The sequence below is a fragment of the Melanerpes formicivorus genome, unplaced genomic scaffold, assembly GCF_026170545.1.
Source record: "Melanerpes formicivorus ecotype bairdi unplaced genomic scaffold, bMelFor1.0.p_v2 SCAF_2, whole genome shotgun sequence".
NCBI classification, from domain to species: domain Eukaryota; kingdom Metazoa; phylum Chordata; class Aves; order Piciformes; family Picidae; genus Melanerpes; species Melanerpes formicivorus.
In genome coordinates, this window is record NW_027142354.1 from 56,125,440 (window position 1) to 56,142,868 (window position 17,429).

Here is a 17,429-nt window from a genome sequence, read left to right on the forward strand (position 1 = left end):
CACAGGGGAGATCCAGGGACCGCGACAGGATCCCTGACAGGTACAAAGAGCTCAGAGACGTGCAGCAACCAGACCAGCCTGATCAGCCCAAGGTACCTCCATCTCCACGCCTTGGGAAGGTACCAGGCTTTCCTGGTCGCACATTGGGGCTGGCAGTGGCGCCGTGAAACGCCCAAGCCCATCACTTGCTCCTGCCCACCATGCAGAGCCCTGGCTGTGCCCCTCTGATGGGCTCCCCTGGCCAGCACCCACGGCAGTGGCTGGGCAACGCCGTGACCTCCCGAGGCCTCCTGCTGGGTAAATAGTGTCAAGGTTAGAGCGAGGGATTCATTGGGGCCATAAATGTTTATGGCAGGCCCTCCCTGCTCCCCAGCCGCCACGGCCTGAACTTTCCATCAGCCACACTTTTATGGTTGGCCTCTAATGATTAACCTGGGGGCTAGCGGACGGAGCTGCTCTCGGCACGGCCCTGCTGTCACAGCCCCACGCAGCCTGGGAAGCTGGGGCTGGGGGAACCCCAGCGGCCCTGTGGGCTGTAGCCATGGGAGGGTATGGCAAAGAGGATGCAGAGAGCTGTCGGTGCTCCTGCAGGGAGAAGGAAGGGCAGAGCCAGCCTGGGAGGAAGCTCCGCGTCCTTAGGCGGTGGGTAGGCAGGAGGGGAGGAGGTGTTGGAGCTGGCTGTAAGCTCTCAGAGGGGTAAAAGCAGTAACTAAATTTCCTCCAGTGCAGGGAATGCTCATGAAGAAAAACTACAGGTTCATTAGGAAAAGCTACAGGGTCCTTAGGAAAAACTGCAGGCTCAGGACTTACCCTGAGTGCTCAGCCCGTGGTGCTGGACCCAGGGTTGCACATTCCAAGGGCTGAAGAGCCTGGTGCACCAGGGCCACATGCACAACCCAGACACAAGCCCTATTTGCTCTGTTTATCCTGGGGTTTTGTTTTCTTGACTAGGACAGAGATCAGCACCTGGAGAAGGGGAGGCTCAGGAAAGAACGTATTGCTCTCTACAACTACCTGAAGGGAGGTTGTAGCCAGGTGGGGGTTGCTCTTTTCTCCCAGGCAACCACCAACAGAACAAGAGGACACAGTCTCAAGCTGTGCAGGGAAAGTTTAGGCTGGAGGTGAGGAGAAAGATCTTCCCAGAGTTATTTGCCATTGGAATGTGCTGCCCAGGGAGGTGGTGGAGTCAACATCCCTGGAGGTGTTCAAGAGGGGATTGGATGTGGCACTTGGTGCCATGGTTTAGTCATGAGGTCTGTGGTGACAGGTTGGACTTGGTGATCTTTGAGGTCTCTTCCAACCTTGGTGATACTGTGTGATACTTTGAGGGGATTGGATGTGGCACTTGGAGCCATGGTTTAGTTAGTCATGAGGTGTTGGGTGCCAGGTTGGACTTGATGATCTCTGAGGTCTTTTCCAACCTTATTGACTCTATGGTTCTATGACTGTGCCCTCCATCCCTGAAAGCCACCCCTGGATGTGCCATTCTTACATGCTGAGGATCACCCCCCCAGATAATCCACACAGAGGCCATGTCACACACTGTTTTAATGGTGAGCTGATGGCACATGGGAGAAGGGGCACACAACACCAGGGTGATGGGGACTGGCAGTGTCAGGTCCAAACAGCCCTGTCCAGGAGCTCACCAGCATCCCCAGGCCAGCAGCATCAGCAGGAGAATGGGAACATGGGCTCTGGGCTGAGCTGCCCCCAAAGTCACACACAGGCACTGAAACTGAATCTTTCACCCTTTCCTGGGAAAAGTAGCACCCAGGGCTAGGGACAACTTTCAGATCCTCCTCAGGGATGGACGTGGCTCCTCCTTTGGCCCTGGGGCCAGCTAGGATCTCTCCCTGCCCTCCTGCACACATGGAGGTCACCCAAGCCCTTCCTTTCCCTCAGCTCACCCCAGCTGTGCCAGGCACCATGAGGAGGAGCCCCCCTGACCCACCAAGGCCCCTGAGGGATGTGCAAGATTTGGAAGGTCCAATCTGATTTGTTAACAAAGCTTTGCTTTTGGTTTTGTTATTTTCCCCCCCCTCCTGCTAATTGCTTTTATTTGCTCATTTATTAGGTCAGGTTTCTTCAGCAGGACTCTGCTTAGTGCTGGTTTTTGCCAGGAGCACCTGCATGTGAGCAGGGAGCAGCAGCACACACCGGCCTCAGGGCATGGGGGATGCTGCAGTCTGCCCCACGCGTGTTTGTGGGTTACTGGAGTTCAAAACACACAAGCAGAGGACAGAGCAATGCAGAGGACCTTCTCCCCACCTCCTGCAGCCCAGGTGTCCCTGCAGCCCAAGCATCCCTGCCCAGGGAAAGCAGGGCAGGGTGGTGGGAGCAGGACTGCCTGGACATTCACACCACACTGTCACAGGAACGCACAGACTTGTCACACCGAACAGAAACACCTTGGGGGCACTGAGACGGGCAGCAGCCCCATCCTGGCGGGCCCAGGGTGGTGGTGAGGAGGTCAGCAGGATCAGCAGCTCCCCAAAGGACCCCCTGAACTGTTCTGAAGTGCCACAGTGCAACCTGTGCAACTTGGGAGGGTGAAACACCTTCCCCCCCCCCCCCGCAGCAGTCCACGAGGCGCTGGCTCGCATCACATCATGGACTCCTCTTCCTCCTCTATCTGCCGGTCCACCTCGATGGCCGTGTTCTCATAGCTGGTGATGCCCCCATACTTCCTCATGTGGACCATCAGTGGCCTGGGGGACTGGCTGCCAGCCAGGCTGGCCACGTAGATGCCGGTGCGGTTCTCCGGCAGCGAGGGGCCCCAGTCCATGGCGGGCCGGCTGGCTTGCTGCACTCGCTGCGAGGAGACAGAGGGAGGCGGCATGGGCACCCTGCACCAGCACCCCCACCCAGCCCTTCTGGGGAATGCCCCAAAGGACGGGAAGAACCCCTGATGAGGATGGGATGGGGGCAAAAGCTTCTCCTGAATCGTTCGGGGAGGGCAGCTCTGTGGTAACAAGTGATAGGATGAGAGGAAGTGGCCCCAGGGTGCACCAGGGGAGGTTTGGGTTGGACTTGGGAAGAAGCTTCACTGAAAGGGTTCTCAAACAGTGGAAGAGGCTCCCTAAGGAGGTAGCTGAATCCCCATCCCTGGAGCTGTTTAAAAGGTGCAGAGATGTGGTGCTGAGGGCCATGCTTTAGCACCAGACTTGGCAGAGTCAGAGAATGGTTGAACTCAACGACCTGAAAGCTCTTTCCCAGCAGAAGTGATTCTGTGATGCTCTAAGTGCCCTGCTGTGGGCTGGGGAAGTGCTGTCATGGAATCATAAAACAGTCTGGATTGGGAGAGACCTTTAGAGATCATCTAGTCCAACCCTTTGTGCAGTGAGCAGGGACATCTTCAACAAGAGGAGGCTGTTCAGAGTCCCATCCAGCCTGGGTACTGGTGAGGAGGGTTTGCAGGAGCTAGGGGCGACTGTAGGGGCACAGTCCTGTGGTGTAGAGGTAGCTTCACCTAGGCAAGCAGATAGCCTCAGCCATGGGGGCTCCTGGCCATGCCACTGTGCCCACAGCTGTGCCAAGCCAGGTTGCAGCCACCAAGTGCTCCAGCTGGAGATTTGGTGCCTGGAGAGGGCAGCAAGCTCTGCCGCCTCTGCTTTTAACAGCCCTGGGAGAGCAGCAGAGCTCAGCTGCTGTTGGGAAGGCTGTGAGCAGCCAGCAGCTCCACAATATGCTCCTAGGTAATACTTCTCAGAGGAGGGATCCCACCTGTGCTGCCTGTGGCTGCCTGCACAGCCTAGCAGCTGCCTTCCCTGCTCTGTCATTGCTCCTACAGACGAGTGCCCATGTGCCCATGCCTGCCCCACAGGAGGAACAACCTGCACTTCCCCGTAGGGCAAGGTGTAGGCAGCCTTGATTTGGAAGGGGGATTCCCACAGGGCTGCCCCTAGGGAAGCAGCATGGCTCAGTGCCTGCCTGGCATCAGAGAGGGGAACAGTGCTGGGAGTGCTCTGGCGCAGGCCACCTCTCACAGCCCGTGGGCAGCGCGGAGGGACAGGGACGTACACCTCCAGAGGAGAGGATACAGGCTCAGCAGGAGGGAGCACCCCTTCACCTTTGGGGGGTGTTCCCCAGAAACATTGGCCCCCAGCACCTCCTACCTCCCACAGCGTCCCTTCTTCCCGGAGCACAGCCACCAGCATGCCCAGAGGAATCATCAGGCAGGAGAGGACCCCCATGAGGATGCCCAAGCCCTCAGCCCAGGTGGGGAAGCGGTAGCTGCCGTACTCAGAGGGCTGATACTTGACAATGTTGTACACCAGCAAAGCCTGTGGGATGGGAAGGAAGAGAAGTCAGCCCAGAGCCCTCTGGAGGTCTCCTGCTCAACCAAATACCTGGAGACCTCCAGCAGAGCCAGAATGGCCCCTGGAGCAGGAGACACTAGCAGGGTGACTGGTAGGAAGGGGAGGTCATCCAGGGGCGCTGGCACCACTGCAGCTCTCCAGTTACCATCATTGTTGCTGGGGACAGGACCATCCAGCAGGCTCTGAAGTAGGGCCCTGGTTTGAAGCCCAGCATCATGTGGATGTCTCTGCAGAACCTCTTCATGCCTGGAAGGAGGAGAGGGAGTGGGACAGGGACTCAGAATCTGTTATCCTTCCCCCAGAGCCAGGTGTCTGTACCAGGTTTCCTTGCACTGACCAAGAGCTGTGGTTTGCATCCTCTACATCAAAGACTTATCTCCTCTCCCAGCTGGGAGATGCAGGACATGGGGCCCAGCTGGTGCTGTCTGAGGGACAAGGCTCAGCACCCCAAGTATCTCTGAAGAAGCAAATCCAGTGATGGCCCAGAGCAAACAAGAGGTTGGAGCAGAGGTGTTTCATCGTGAGGCTGCTGGCTCCCCTGCTGCTCCCTCTAAATCCCTTTTGATGATCCCTCAAATCCCTTTTGATGATCCCTCTTGATGGTCTCCTGAGGTCCCTTCCAACCTCTAACATCCTGTGATTCTTCACACAGACAGCCCAGCCCCCCCTGTGCCCCTTACCGTAGACACGTGTCACCACGAGGCAGGTCGTGATCACCACCACCATGAGGCCAAAGCCAGCGCTGTAGTCATCCAGCAGGACCAACCAATACATCCCACCCTGGAGAGGCAAAGCACAGTGACCAACGTCCCTGGGACCAGCAGCCCAATACATCCCTGCCCATGCCCTCCCGCTCTTGGCTTCACATCCTCCTAGCCCCTGGGAGGGCACTGGAGGAGACAGCTGTCAGGCCCTGTCAGGAGGCATCACTCTCCTCCTGGGGTTGGTGCAGGAACAGGAAGGGTGTCCTGTTGCTCCCCTCGGACCTCACCTCCCCAAGAAGCCCAGGCACATCACCTTGCTAGCTGATGTGAGCACACTTGTCTCTACCACTGCCTAAAAGGAGGTTGTAGTCAGGTAGGAGTCAGGCTCTTCACCCAGGAAACCAGTGACAGGACAAGGGGTCATGGTATGAAGCTGCACCAGGGAGGTTTAGGTTGGACCTCAGGAAGCACTTCCTCACAGAAAGGCTGCTTAGGCACTGGGATGTGCTGCCCAGGCAGGTGGTGGAGTCACCATCACTGGAGGTCTTTAAGAAAAGCTTGGATGTGGCACTTGGGGACATGGTTTAGCTGCTGTGGGGCTGCTAGGTCGTAGGCTGATGATCTCAGAGGTCTTTTCCAGCCTCAATAACTCTGTGGTTCTCTCTCTGCAGGCTAACCCCCTCCTAAACCCAGGCCCTAGTCGGTCCCCATGGCGCATGCATCCCCGCACCCTTACCTCTGTCGTGAGGATGAGCCCCATCAGGAAGAGGACAATGCAGATGACAAACGAGAAGGAGGCTTTCTTTGGCCTCAGGTAGTAGGGAAACTCATCTGTCACTGCTGTAACGATGGTCTCCATAAAGGCAAACTGCACACAAAGGAGGAGAGGGTCCTCTGAGCCCCCCTGGCTGCCTGGGCACCACGGCTGGCTCGGTGGACTCTGTCCTTACCTGGCTGTCCAGGCCCAGGGTTAACAGCATGAAGAAGAACAGGAAAGACCAGAATGGAGAAAGAGGGAGCATTGTCATGGCCTGGGGGTACACCACAAAAGCCAAGCCAGGACCTAGGGGAGGCAAAGGACAGCAGGGTGAAAAGGAGGTGACGGTGATGGGCATGGGGGCATGCAGGAGGAGAGAGCCCAGGGGAGTGACACTGCAGCAGGGGCTTGCCAAGGCTCTGGCAAGATGGGTAGGAGAGTTCCTGCAGCAGAAGGTGCAGAGATGCAAGAGAACCAGCCTGCTGCTGGTTCAGGTCTTTGTTAGGTATCACTTAGCATTGGTCAATGTTTGTGAGGCAGGAACCAGTCTCCTCCCTTCCCTCTCCCTGGCCTGCTAAGCATACATCTTCATCCCTCATGCTGGCACCCCCAGAGGCCTTCCATCTGGACGGAATGCTCCTCAGCATACACAGGCAGGGGGTGAAGGAGAAAGGATCTTTCTTTGGCCTCACCTGCTTTTGCCACTTGGTTAACAGGGACCCCAAGCTCCTGGGACATGTATCCCAGAACAGAGAAGATGGCAAACCCTGCCAGGATGCTGGTGATGGCATTGCCCAGGGTCACTATGAAGGTGTCCCTGCAGAGGAGAAAGGAGATGCTCTGAGCATGCCCACTCCTTAGCACCCACAGCAGTGCATGGTGGCTTTCCCAGCCCTGGGTACCACAGGAAAGTGCAGTTCTCCTCCAGGGCCTCTCTTGGCATGTGCTTTCCAGTGTAAAAGGAGTGACACAAGTTATTTGGAAGCTCCTCCCAAGCTTGCTTTCCCCTGTGGAGGGCATGAGCCCAGATGCCCACCACCTGTGCTCCCCTTTCTGCTGGTGAACTGCAGTGGGTGATGGGGACAGGGCAAACAGACATAACTCTAGCCTCAGGTGTCCCCAGCCTTCAGCATCTGCAGCCCAAAATGTCTAAGCCTGTTGCTGTGCCTTCATGGTTAGCAGAATTGTCTCCCACAGATCCCTCTGTCCCCCTCGAGCCTGTGCAAGCTGCCAGGTATCTGTAAGGTGCCTGGGCAAGGAGCAGTGCTGTCTGACTGCATGCAGCACCACATGCTCCTCTTGCTGGCTTTGAACCCAACAGCTGAGGCTTTCATGGCTCCTCTCACCCCACAGTTTTCACAAGGCAGCAGCTGGTTCCCACCTGTAGATGTTCTGATGGAAAGTGTTGTAGGAGGCGAAGGTGAGGAGGCCTCCAAAGCCTACTCCAAGGGAGTAAAATATCTGCAGGGCTGCCTCAATCCACACCTGGAGGAAGGAAACAGCTCTGAGAAGAGCATGGGTTTGGAAACCTCCCCCTGAGGAAGACAGAGTCAGAAAATGCTTACCCAGAGCCCCCAGCAAACCTTCCCATCCCTCCAGGCACGCAAAGCCCGTGGGCTCTTTGCCTTCCCTTGCTGACATGCTCACCATTTGTAGTGGGGCAGCTGGATAGTGGAAGGGCTGATGAGGGTGTTTTAGAGCCAGCCCATCATGACATTAATTCCTCTTCTGAAACTAGGTGGTCTCTGCTACCAACACTGCTGACCCCAGGAAACTCCCTGCTCTGCACATCATGGAAAATAAAGCAGACAAAGGGGCACCCATTGCCCCCCCTAGCCCATAACAGGGGCTGGGCCAACCTGCCCATGGTCCTGGCCCCCAGGGCAGGTGGTGTGCACTCCACCTCCTGCATGGAAACCCAGAAACACAGGCTGGGTCAGGTGGGAAGAGCAGCACAGACCAAGTGTGGAGCAAAGACAGACTGCTGAAAGGCAAATACTTTTTGGCCTAGGAGCAACCAAGAGAGAGGACTTTGGGTCAGGGACTGGCCAGAAAAGGCACCTGAGTAAGGGAACCACCTCTGTGGCAAGCTGGGGGAGGCAGGAGAAGGTTCATATTCGTGGCCTGAACAAATTGCACAAGCCCCCGCTCACCTTGGAAGACAGCAAGTGGTCAAACTGGGGGGTGAGGTAAAAGCGGATCCCCTTCCAGGCCCCATCCAGGGTCATGCCACGAACGAGCAGCATCAGCAGGATGAGGTATGGGAAGGTGGCAGTGAAGTACACAACCTGTGGGAGGGCAGAGCCAGCTGGGAGAGCTGGGAGCGAGAGCACAGCACGAGCACTCCCCCACAGCCCTGCTCTCAGGCTGGGACACCACACCACCCAGCATCACCCTGCAGAGCTGGGTGGCATCCTCGGGATGCAGCAGGGCCAGTGGTGCCAGCCCCGTGGTGTGCAGTGTCCAAGCCAGCCCGGGAGCAGCCTGTGTCCTGCCGGTGGTGTCGGTGGGTCAGACTTTTCCAGGCATGCAGGGAATCACAGGCACTGCTGGGCATTGCTGAAGACCCCCCAGCAGAGTCTGTCCAGCCCTTACCTTGCCAGAGGATTTGACTCCCTTTAGGATGCAGAGATAGACAATGGTCCAGGAGAGGAGCAGGCACAGGCACAGGTTCCCGCGGATCGTCCCGGGATCTCCGATCCCAGAGCTGCCTTGGATGTGCAGCACATACCGGCTAGGGTGGAAGGAGAACCACCAGTGAGCAGCCCTGGCACTCCCCCACCGGGGTCCTGAGACCTTCTCTGAACCCAGCAAGGCCTCTGCTCTGAGAAATAACCTTGTCAGAACCCTCAGCAGCGAGGGAGCAGCAGGGCACTGGCAGCTATCTGGGGCCATGGTTTAGTTAGTCAGGAGGTGCTGGGTGCCAGGCTGGACTTGGTGATCTCTGAGGTCTTTTCCAACCTTATGGATTCTATGATTCTTTACCAAGGGGAGAGGTTTCACCATGCATGAAAGAGCCCAAAGCAGACACCAACTGCTTCAGTCATGGGATGCATTGTAGTCTGACATCTCCAGGCCAGCAAAGCAACACCAGGCCGTGGACACCTCCCACAGCCCACAGACATCATCCCAACAGCTAAACTGAGACATCATTCACAGCTGACCCCCAAAAGAACCCACAATGTCCTCCATGGGTGTCCACCATGCCACGAGGTGTGCAGCACAGACCTCCAGCCCTCATCCCATCCCTAGGTTCCCTCTGGCTGGGTGTCAACCATGTCCCCAGGGCTGCTTCAGGCTGACCTCTTTACCTCCAGTACTCCTCACTGGGGCTGACAGTGTTGGTGATGTTGGCAGGGAAGGTGGTGTTCCCTGCCTTGATGACGTGGTGGTCCAGGCACAGGGCAGTGTTCCACCAGTTGCCGCAGTGCTGCCAGGGCAAGTCGCTTGTGAGGGATGCAAAGAGGTAGAAGAGAACATAAGCAATGATCATGTTGTAGTAAATGGCCACCAGGGAGACGATGAGGATGGTGCCCATGCCAACACCTGGAGGAAGGAGAGGGTAAAGAATCATAGAATCATAGGATCAGTAAGGTTGGAAAAGACCTCAGAGATCATCAAGTCCAACCTGGCACCCAACACCTCATGACTAACTAAACCGTGGCTCCAAGTGCCACATCCAATCCCCTCTTGGACACCTCCAGGGATGGAGACTCCACCACCTCCCTGGGCAGCACATTCCAGTGGCAAATTACTCTTTCTGTGAAGAGCTTTCTCCTCACCTCCAGCCTAAGCCTCTCCTGGCACAGCTTGAGACTGTGTCCTCTTGTTCTGCTGCTGGTCACCCAGGAGAAGAGACCAACCCTCACCTGGCCACAACCTCCCTTCAGGTAGTTGTAGAGAGCAGTAAGGTCACCCCTGAGCCTCCTCTTCTCCAGGCTAAGCAACCCCAGCTCCCTCAGCCTCTCCTCACAGGGCTGTGCTCCAGACCTCTCCCCAGCCTCATTGCCCTTCTCTGGACACATTCAAGTGTCTCAATGTCCTTCTTAAGCTGAGGGGCCCAGAACTGGACACACTCCAAAGAAGGAGTGAGGCACCTCTCTGGGATGGAGCACATCCAAAACCACAGTCAGACACTGGACCTCAGCAGCCACATGTTTAACCAGCCAGGAGTTCACCTGGAGCTGGGGAGCCTCTGATTGTCACTTTCTGGACATGCCTCCCCTGGATTGATGATCTACTGCATCATGCAGATGACTTTGCTCCAGCTTAATGTTGAGACTCAAAGTGTTTGGTGTGACCTGGTGTTTTGGGTGGGGTTTTTTTTGAGTGCTTTACTCTTACCTTTGTCTTCAACACTCACTGCTTAGCTTTGATGCTCTGTTTTGTATGGCTGGTACACAAGATCCTAGAGCTGATCATGACATCCAGAGCCTCCAAAGACTGGCAGATCTCATACCTAGCTTGCAGTTACTAAAGCAGCTAACCCAGAAGTCCATCCCCACCCAGGATTTAACCTGTGATTCTAACAAGAGCTTTGAGGTCCATGGGATGCTACTGCTGGTCCATGCCCCCACCAAGCAGCTCTTCCAGAGGCTCTGGACTTCACTCACGCACCTTTAAAGAGAGGGCTTATCTTCCAGACAGCAAGGGGCCCAAGGCTGGAGAACTGGCCAAGAGACAGCTCCATGAAGAAGATGGGGATCCCACAGATGGCCAGCATGATGAAGTAAGGAACCAAGAAAGCCCCTGTGAGAAGCAAGAAAGAAAGAAAGAAAAATCCCCCAAAGGCCACAGAGCAAACACTTCAAGCCCATCTATGGCAGGGAGTAAGTATCTGTGGCTCTCAGGGTTCTACACTAAAACCTGAAGACAGCAAGAGGCAGCAGCTCACCATTGGTGCAGGAGGAAAGGGCTGGGGCTCACTGGGTGCTGTGCTCCCCCTTCACCCTCGACTCTCTTTTCTCCTTAAGTCTTTCACAAACACCATGAAATCCTCCAATTATTGCTGCACATGGCAAGCACTCGCCCTGGGAGCTGCTGGGCACCTGGCACCATCACTCCAGGCTTCCACCCTGCAGAAGGCTTGCTCATCTCCAGAACAAGAGGACACAGTCTCAAGCTGCACCAGGGGAGGTTTGGGCTGGAGGTTAGGAAGAAATTCTTCCCAGAAAGAGAGACTGGCCATTGGGATGTGCTGCCCAGGGAGGTGGTGGAGTCACCATCACTGGAGGTGTTTAGGAAGAGACTGGATGGGGCACTTGGTGCCATGGTTTAGTTGATTAGATGGTGCTGGGTGATAGGTTGGACTTGATGATCCCAAAGGTCTTTTCCAACCTGGTTAATTCTATTCTATTCCTATTCCTATTCCTATTCCTATTCCTATTCCTATTCCTATTCCTATTCCTATTCCTATTCCTATTCCTATTCCTATTCCTATTCCTATCCCTATTCCTATCCCTATCCCTATTCCATTCTATTCTATTCCTTTGAAACCTCAGAAGCATTTGCTGACTTCTCTAAGTCCTGGAGGACAACCTGCTCAGGTGGTATCCTGCCCAGCATGGAGCTGGAGATGTCTCCAAGGCCATGAGCACAGAGTTGGACTGGTGAGTCCCTTCCACAGGTGGATTAATGCCCTGCAGCAAGCACATGGGGCAGGAGGAGGCTTCACCCCAAAGCAGCAAACACTGCTCCCCAGCCCTGAGAAGGGCAAGGGACATCTCTTCAGAGACACTTCCCACCAGCCCAGCTCAGTGAGGGTGAGACATGGCCACTCCAAAGGAAGCCCAAGTACCTCCTCCATTGGTGTAAGCCCTGTAGGGGAACCTCCAGACGTTTCCAAGGCCCACACAGTATCCAATGCAGGAGAGGAGGAAGTCCAGCCGGCCCGTCCAGTTCCCTCTGTCTTCTGGGCACTCGGAGCCCAGGTCCCCGTCCTGGCTGCTGGGGCTCACCAGGAGCTCTGGTGTCACCGGCTGGGTGAGAGAGCAGGAGATGGGAGAGGGCAGCTGAGAGTCAAGGAGGGATGAAGAACAGAAGGAAGTAACACCAAGAGCTTGGGTGTGAGTTTGTAAGCCCCCCAAGACATTTGTCCCTCGGAGACAGCCCACCCCAGCAGCTCTCTGTGCACCGCCCCAGCCAACGCCCTGCTCCTCTGCTGAGCAAGGGAAGGGGATAAAACATGGCCAGAGCTACCCCAGGAAAGGCAGGGTGGCCTCTGCTTCTCGGGCTCTCAAAAGGAAAGAGCAGCCATGTCCCTGAGCTCACAATTCATAGGGAACAAGCCCATGGGAAGTGGGTGAGGGAGGGGGGCCTGGATTTGGAGGGATCAACCAGAAGGAATTCCATGTCCCCCTGCACCAGTGTGCACATGTGCTCAGAGCCTGTAGCAGATCTCCACCCTGCAGGAGATCCAATCTGGCTGGTGAGCAAAGCCCAGCACTGCCCTGCCACAGCCCCTGGGGAAGGTGTCTGCCATCTCCTCTGCTCTTCCTCCTCTTTGTCCTCTCTGGCTGGACCACAGGATGCTCTTGCTGCTGGTTCCCATGGAGACAAGGAGCTGTGTTGGCGATGCTGCTGGCCACAGGCTCCCAACCTTCTCATGGTGCTCCCTGCTCATCCAGCTGCCAGCACCACTCGTGTGCTGCTCACAGCCCAAAGACACCAAACACAGAGGCAAACCACAAGCAAACCCACCCCCACCCAGAGTGCAAACCCCGCAAGGGACAGGGTGAGCTGGGGTAAGCTCTTCCCAAAGCCAGCCTGCAACACACAGCCCAACAAAGCTGCTACCTTAAACCCCACCATTAGAAGCCCATCCCAGCTGGATGCCACCATCACAATGCAAGGGTGAGAAGAAAAGGCTTCAGGAGCATAGTCTGAAGAATCAAAATATGATCCAAATATCACACTGCTGGTACAAACCCATTGCTGCCTGCCAGCCCTCCTGCAGCTGTCTCACACAGCCCTCCAGCTCAGCAGCTTCTCCAAACCACGGCTGTGCTTGCTAATTAACCCAGGGCATGCAGTGGGCATGACCCACAGCAACCTGAGTTGGTGGGTGGTGGACAGACTGCTCTGCAACATCCCTCCCAGGAAGTTCAGCAGCTTAAAACCTGCCTTCACAAAGGGCCCTGCCAGCTGGGGACAGGAGCTATGGGTCCCCAAAAATGATGAAGGGAGTGGAACATCTCCCTTAGGAGGAGAGTCTGAGGAAGCTGAGGCTCTTTAGCTTGGAGGTGAGGAGCCTGGGGGGTGACCTCATTCATGCTTATAAAGATGTAAAGGATGAGTGCCCATAGGCTGGAGCCAGGCTCTGCTGGGTGATGCCCAGTGCCAGCACAGGGAGCAATGGGTGGCAGCTGAGGCAGAGGAATTTCCACAGGAACAGAAGGAAATTTTTTTTCCCTGTGAGGGTGACAGAACCCTGGAACAGGCTGCCCAGAGGAGTTGTGGAGTCTCCCTCCCTGGAGATATTCAAAACCCACCTGGGTGTGCTCCTGTGTGTCATACTCTAGGTGATGCTGCCCTGGGCAGGGGGGTTGGACTTGGATGATGTTTCAAGGCCCCTTCTGGCCCCTAACGTTCTGTGATTCTGCCCATCAGAGTTTGGTATCCCCTACAGAAATGCTTCCCAGCCCCTCACACCGCCTGGGGACCTCTGCCTTTGCGGGTTTGCATCGCAGGAAACCAGCAGGCAGAGATGCTGGGAGGTTATTAAAGCCTCTCACCGAATTCCTGCACCCTGCTGGAATCCTGAAGAGCTGCAGGAGGTCACTGGTGGAGCTGTGTGGCCTGATTCAGTGCAGGTGCTCACCCATCAGATGGAGCACAGAAATCAGCCCAGAAGGAGCAAAACACAAGGAACCAGCAAGACCCTTTCCAAAGTGTACATGGCCCAGTCCCCGCCTCGGTCACCCCTTTCAGAGGCCATGGGGTGTAGTTTGTCACCTGTGTCACATTGATGACCTCTTCCCTTATCAATAACTTTAGCTGAAGGCCTGTAGTTTAAGTCTGGGAGCCCAGGAAGGAAAGCAGAGACTGCTCTGGAATGGGGTAGACCCCGGGGATGGTGATGTTGTGATCCCCACCAGGCAGGTTGGGGAGGCACAGACTGAGCATGCTGCTGGAAAACACATGGGGGCTGCTCCATGGCTGCAATGCCCCCAGATGCCCCAAATTACAGCTTTTCCATGGAGAGCACAAAAAGCCTGGCCTGCTTGCCTGACTTAAAATGAATTGCAAAACACAGCATTTGAGGAGTCCAGCCCTTCTTTTGTCCCTAACAGCAGAGAGATGCAGACACCTCTGTGCTTCAGGCTGCTGGAAACCTCACACAGCAGCTCCATTCCAGCCCTTTTCCAGGATTAATGCTCCCTTTCAGCTTTTATCATAACAGACATTGTCAGCAGCAGCAGCTGAAGTGCTCTAGTGCTGTGATTCTGCTCTAGTGCTTTCCACTGTCAACTGGCATCGTTCAACCCCGGCTCCCGCCTTGTGGTTACACACAGACAGGGACTAACAGCTCCTTGGCAACCACATCCTCTTTGAACACAGCTTCCCTTTCCATTATTCACCAGAAGATCCCCTCCCAAGAAGTCAGCAAAGCAAAGGTCACTGAGAAGAAGCAGCACTTCAGGCTCTGCCAAGATCAGGTCTGGCTTCCATAAGGAAATTGCCCTGATGCTAATTGTTGTCTGCGAAGCCAATTCACTTAAACCACTGCAAACCTCACAGAATCAACCAGGTTGGAAAAGACCTCAGAGATCAAGTCCAACCTACTACCTAATACCTAACACCTCCTGCCAACTAAACCATGGCTCCAAGTGCCACATCCAAGCCTTTTTTGAGCACCTCCAGGGCTGGGGACTCCACCACCTCCCTGGGCAGCGCATTCCAACGGCCAAATCCTCTTTGTGTAAAGAACTTTCTCCTCACCTCCAGCCTAAACCTCCCCTGGCACAGCTTGAGACTGTGTCCTCTTGTTCTGGTGCTGGTTGCCTGGGAGAAGAGAGCAACCCCCACCTGGCTACAACCTCCTTTCAGGTAGCTGTCAAGAGCAATAAGGTCCTCCCTGAGCCTCCTCTGCTCCAGGCTCCTCAGCTGCGTCCACAAAACCCCAGCCAGATCAAAGTTCCCTTTTCATCCTATTTTGTCTCCATCCAAAGTGGCATTCCGGGGTGGTTTGGTCCTTGTTTTTGTGCACGGATTTGTATGCCACTGCCTGGGAGAAGTGCCACCCGATGCCAGATTTCTCCCTGCGGATCCGAGCCGGGTGCGAGCACAGCTCGTCTGTAAAGTGTGAGTCACTTTGGATTACTTTGAATTGCTGGTTAATCTCTTCCAGAGAGAGAGAGACGAAAAAAAACCCAACAACAGCAAACAGCAGGGAAAAAAAATTCATTTGAATGGAATATCACTCAGCAAGTGAAGTAAATAAAGCATCTCGGTGGTGTGGAGGAGCCCCTTGAGGAGCGGCGCTAACCCCGGGCTCCCCCAGGACGTGCCAGGAGAGGGAGCAAGCGGCGTTAGAGCCTGGGGCTGGAGGTTCTTGAGGCTGAAGGAAACTCATTACAGCGATGTCCAGAGCGCAGGAAGCGTGCAAAGCTGCAAGTTTCATCTCAAATCCCTAAGGAAGGGGTTGAGGAAGGTCTGAGGCTGTTTGTGGAAGGCAGAGGAGGGCAGCGGGTCGGGCAGGAGGGAGCTACTCAGCAGCCTGGTTGGGTACGAGGAGGGGCAGCCCACATCCTGGCTCCCAGCTCTGCCCTCTGTGGGCATAAGTCCATTTCTACCAAATAACCCCCTGCCCCCCAAAGCAAATAACAACACAAGCAAGCCCCATCCACTCAGCTCTTCTGGAAATGCCATCATGCAGGAGGCAACCAGAAATCCTTACAGCCTGAGAAAGGTCTTCTCTGCTAAAGAGGAATTTCCATATGCCTGAAAGATGTTGGGTGAGAAGACTTAAGACTCCCAGCTCACCTATGGGACCTGGATCATAATGAGAGGGAGAGGAGGCACACACACCCCCAGGGGTGGGTGCTGGCTGTGCAAACTCCTCTGTTAGCCACAATCAGTTCCAGGCCAGCCCAATGGCAGCACTGGATGCGGTGGTTGGAAGGTGCTGGGTGGCTGTGAGCACCAGGTTCTCCATCTGGAACTAGGCAAAAGTACTTTGGGGTAGTGAAGAACAGAAGGGCCCTGAGCAGCACTGGGAGTGGAGGAAATCACTCTGGAGACATCTGCTTTCCATTCCAGCTGATCTCTGTGGGACTGAATGAATTCCTGAGTAAATGTTAAACAGGATCACCAGCAGCAGAGGAATGTGAGTGCTCAAAAAGCCTCTGGAAGGGACAAAGACAACTTCTGATGTGTCTTGCAGTCACAAAGTCATCTGGAAAAGCAATTTGCAGGGAAGAGGAGGAGAGGGAAGAGCCAGATGATGCCTCCAAACAACAGTGCAGAAAGGCAGGTATCCCTGAGGCTGCCAGAGCCATTAGATAGCTGCTGGCTTTCACCAGGCCACTGATGCCTTTCTTTTTTACATCATATCCCAATAGCCTAGGAATTTCCAGGCAAGGATGAACATTTCCTGGGATTTTCAGTCATCTGAAGGTTGGCACAGATTGGACTCACCCTGACCTGTGGTTCGTGGGCACAGATTGGCACAGGACAGAGCCAAAGGGGCCCTGGGTCCCTGCCCAGGATCCCCTGGGAAGGCATGACCCACTGGCACCAGCAGCACATCCCCACAAGGGATCTGTGGCTGCCAGCCTCTACCACCCTGCTACACCATGTCCCCATGAGGAAGCTGTGGCTGCCAGCCTCTGCCCCTCTGTGTGTCCCCATGTGAGACAGGCAAGAGAAGAGGCTCAGTCCCAAATGTGAAGGGCAGCAGACTCAGCCTGGTGAGGGCAAAGCAGGAGTGGAGGGGACTCTAGGATAAGGAAGCCTGAACGCTGAGTTTGAGCAGGTTTCCAGCAGGATATAAGAAGGTTTTCTAGCTCTGCCAGATGCCAAAGGGCACCAGGGGAGTTCAGGGTCCAGCGCCTTTAAAGGAGGAGGCAATCCCAGATACAAGTGGGAAAGCCCAGCATGGGGGAAGCCCCTCATCATTCTCCCATGACCAGGCAGTCCCTGGGGCTTGGCAGGGGCAACATGCCCAGGGTACCATGCTGTGGGCAGCCAGCTCTGCCCCTGGGTGCCTACCCACAGCTGCCCAGCCAGACACAACATGAATCATCAGCACCAGCACCTGTTTGCAGGGGAGGGAAGGGTGATGCTAGCCAGAGTGGGCAGCAAGCAGCTCTGCCCACAACCCAGAGCCTCCCTGGACTGATAATTGCAGTAAGGTGGGGGTGTTGGTTATGAAATTCCCACCCCCCTCCCCCTCCCACCCCATCCTGCTTCGCCGCCCCCCGCCCCGATCTCCGACTGCAGTCCTGGCCAGGGAAAAGTCTGCCGATGGCGCAGGGAGGCTGCCCGGGCAGGGAACGGCAGGGACATGGGCATCAGCCCGCTCCCCGGCTCCCATCCTTGGAACGGGGCACCCCCAACCCCCGGCTCTCACCTTCCGAAGATGCTGCTGCCGAACCTTCTTCATCCCAGAATCCTGTTGCTATGCGCTCGCCGCTCCGGCACTTTCCC

The 17,429-nt window shown here is 55.7% G+C and overlaps 1 protein-coding gene across 1 annotated transcript; it reads right to left on the reverse strand.

Annotated features, from left to right (window-relative positions):
* Nucleotides 1–1,540: 1,540 nt before the first annotated feature.
* On the reverse strand, nucleotides 1,541–17,429 carry SLC6A7 (solute carrier family 6 member 7). Its single transcript, XM_068148221.1, has 14 exons — nucleotides 17,353–17,429; nucleotides 11,578–11,758; nucleotides 10,398–10,529; nucleotides 9,092–9,326; nucleotides 8,376–8,514; nucleotides 7,934–8,068; nucleotides 7,162–7,265; nucleotides 6,473–6,597; nucleotides 5,974–6,086; nucleotides 5,760–5,891; nucleotides 5,000–5,099; nucleotides 4,465–4,565; nucleotides 4,116–4,283; nucleotides 1,541–2,812 (listed from the first exon to the last, which is right to left on the reverse strand). The coding sequence occupies exons 1-14, from the start codon at nucleotides 17,383–17,385 to the stop codon at nucleotides 2,603–2,605; spliced, it is 1,908 nt and encodes a 635-aa protein (XP_068004322.1). The 5' UTR covers nucleotides 17,386–17,429; the 3' UTR covers nucleotides 1,541–2,602.

Bases quoted from the DNA above. Each gene is read 5' to 3' on its own strand.
- SLC6A7 (XM_068148221.1), bottom strand. From the start codon at position 17,385: ATGAAGAAGGTTCGGCAGCAGCATCTTCGGAAG. The intron at 9,327-10,397 runs GTGCGTGAGTGA...TCCTTCCTCCAG, and splicing joins GATAAGCCCTCTCTTTAAAG to GTGTTGGCATGGGCACCATC. The intron at 8,515-9,091 runs GTAAAGAGGTCA...CTTCCACCCTAG, and splicing joins CCCAGTGAGGAGTACTGGAG to CCGGTATGTGCTGCACATCC.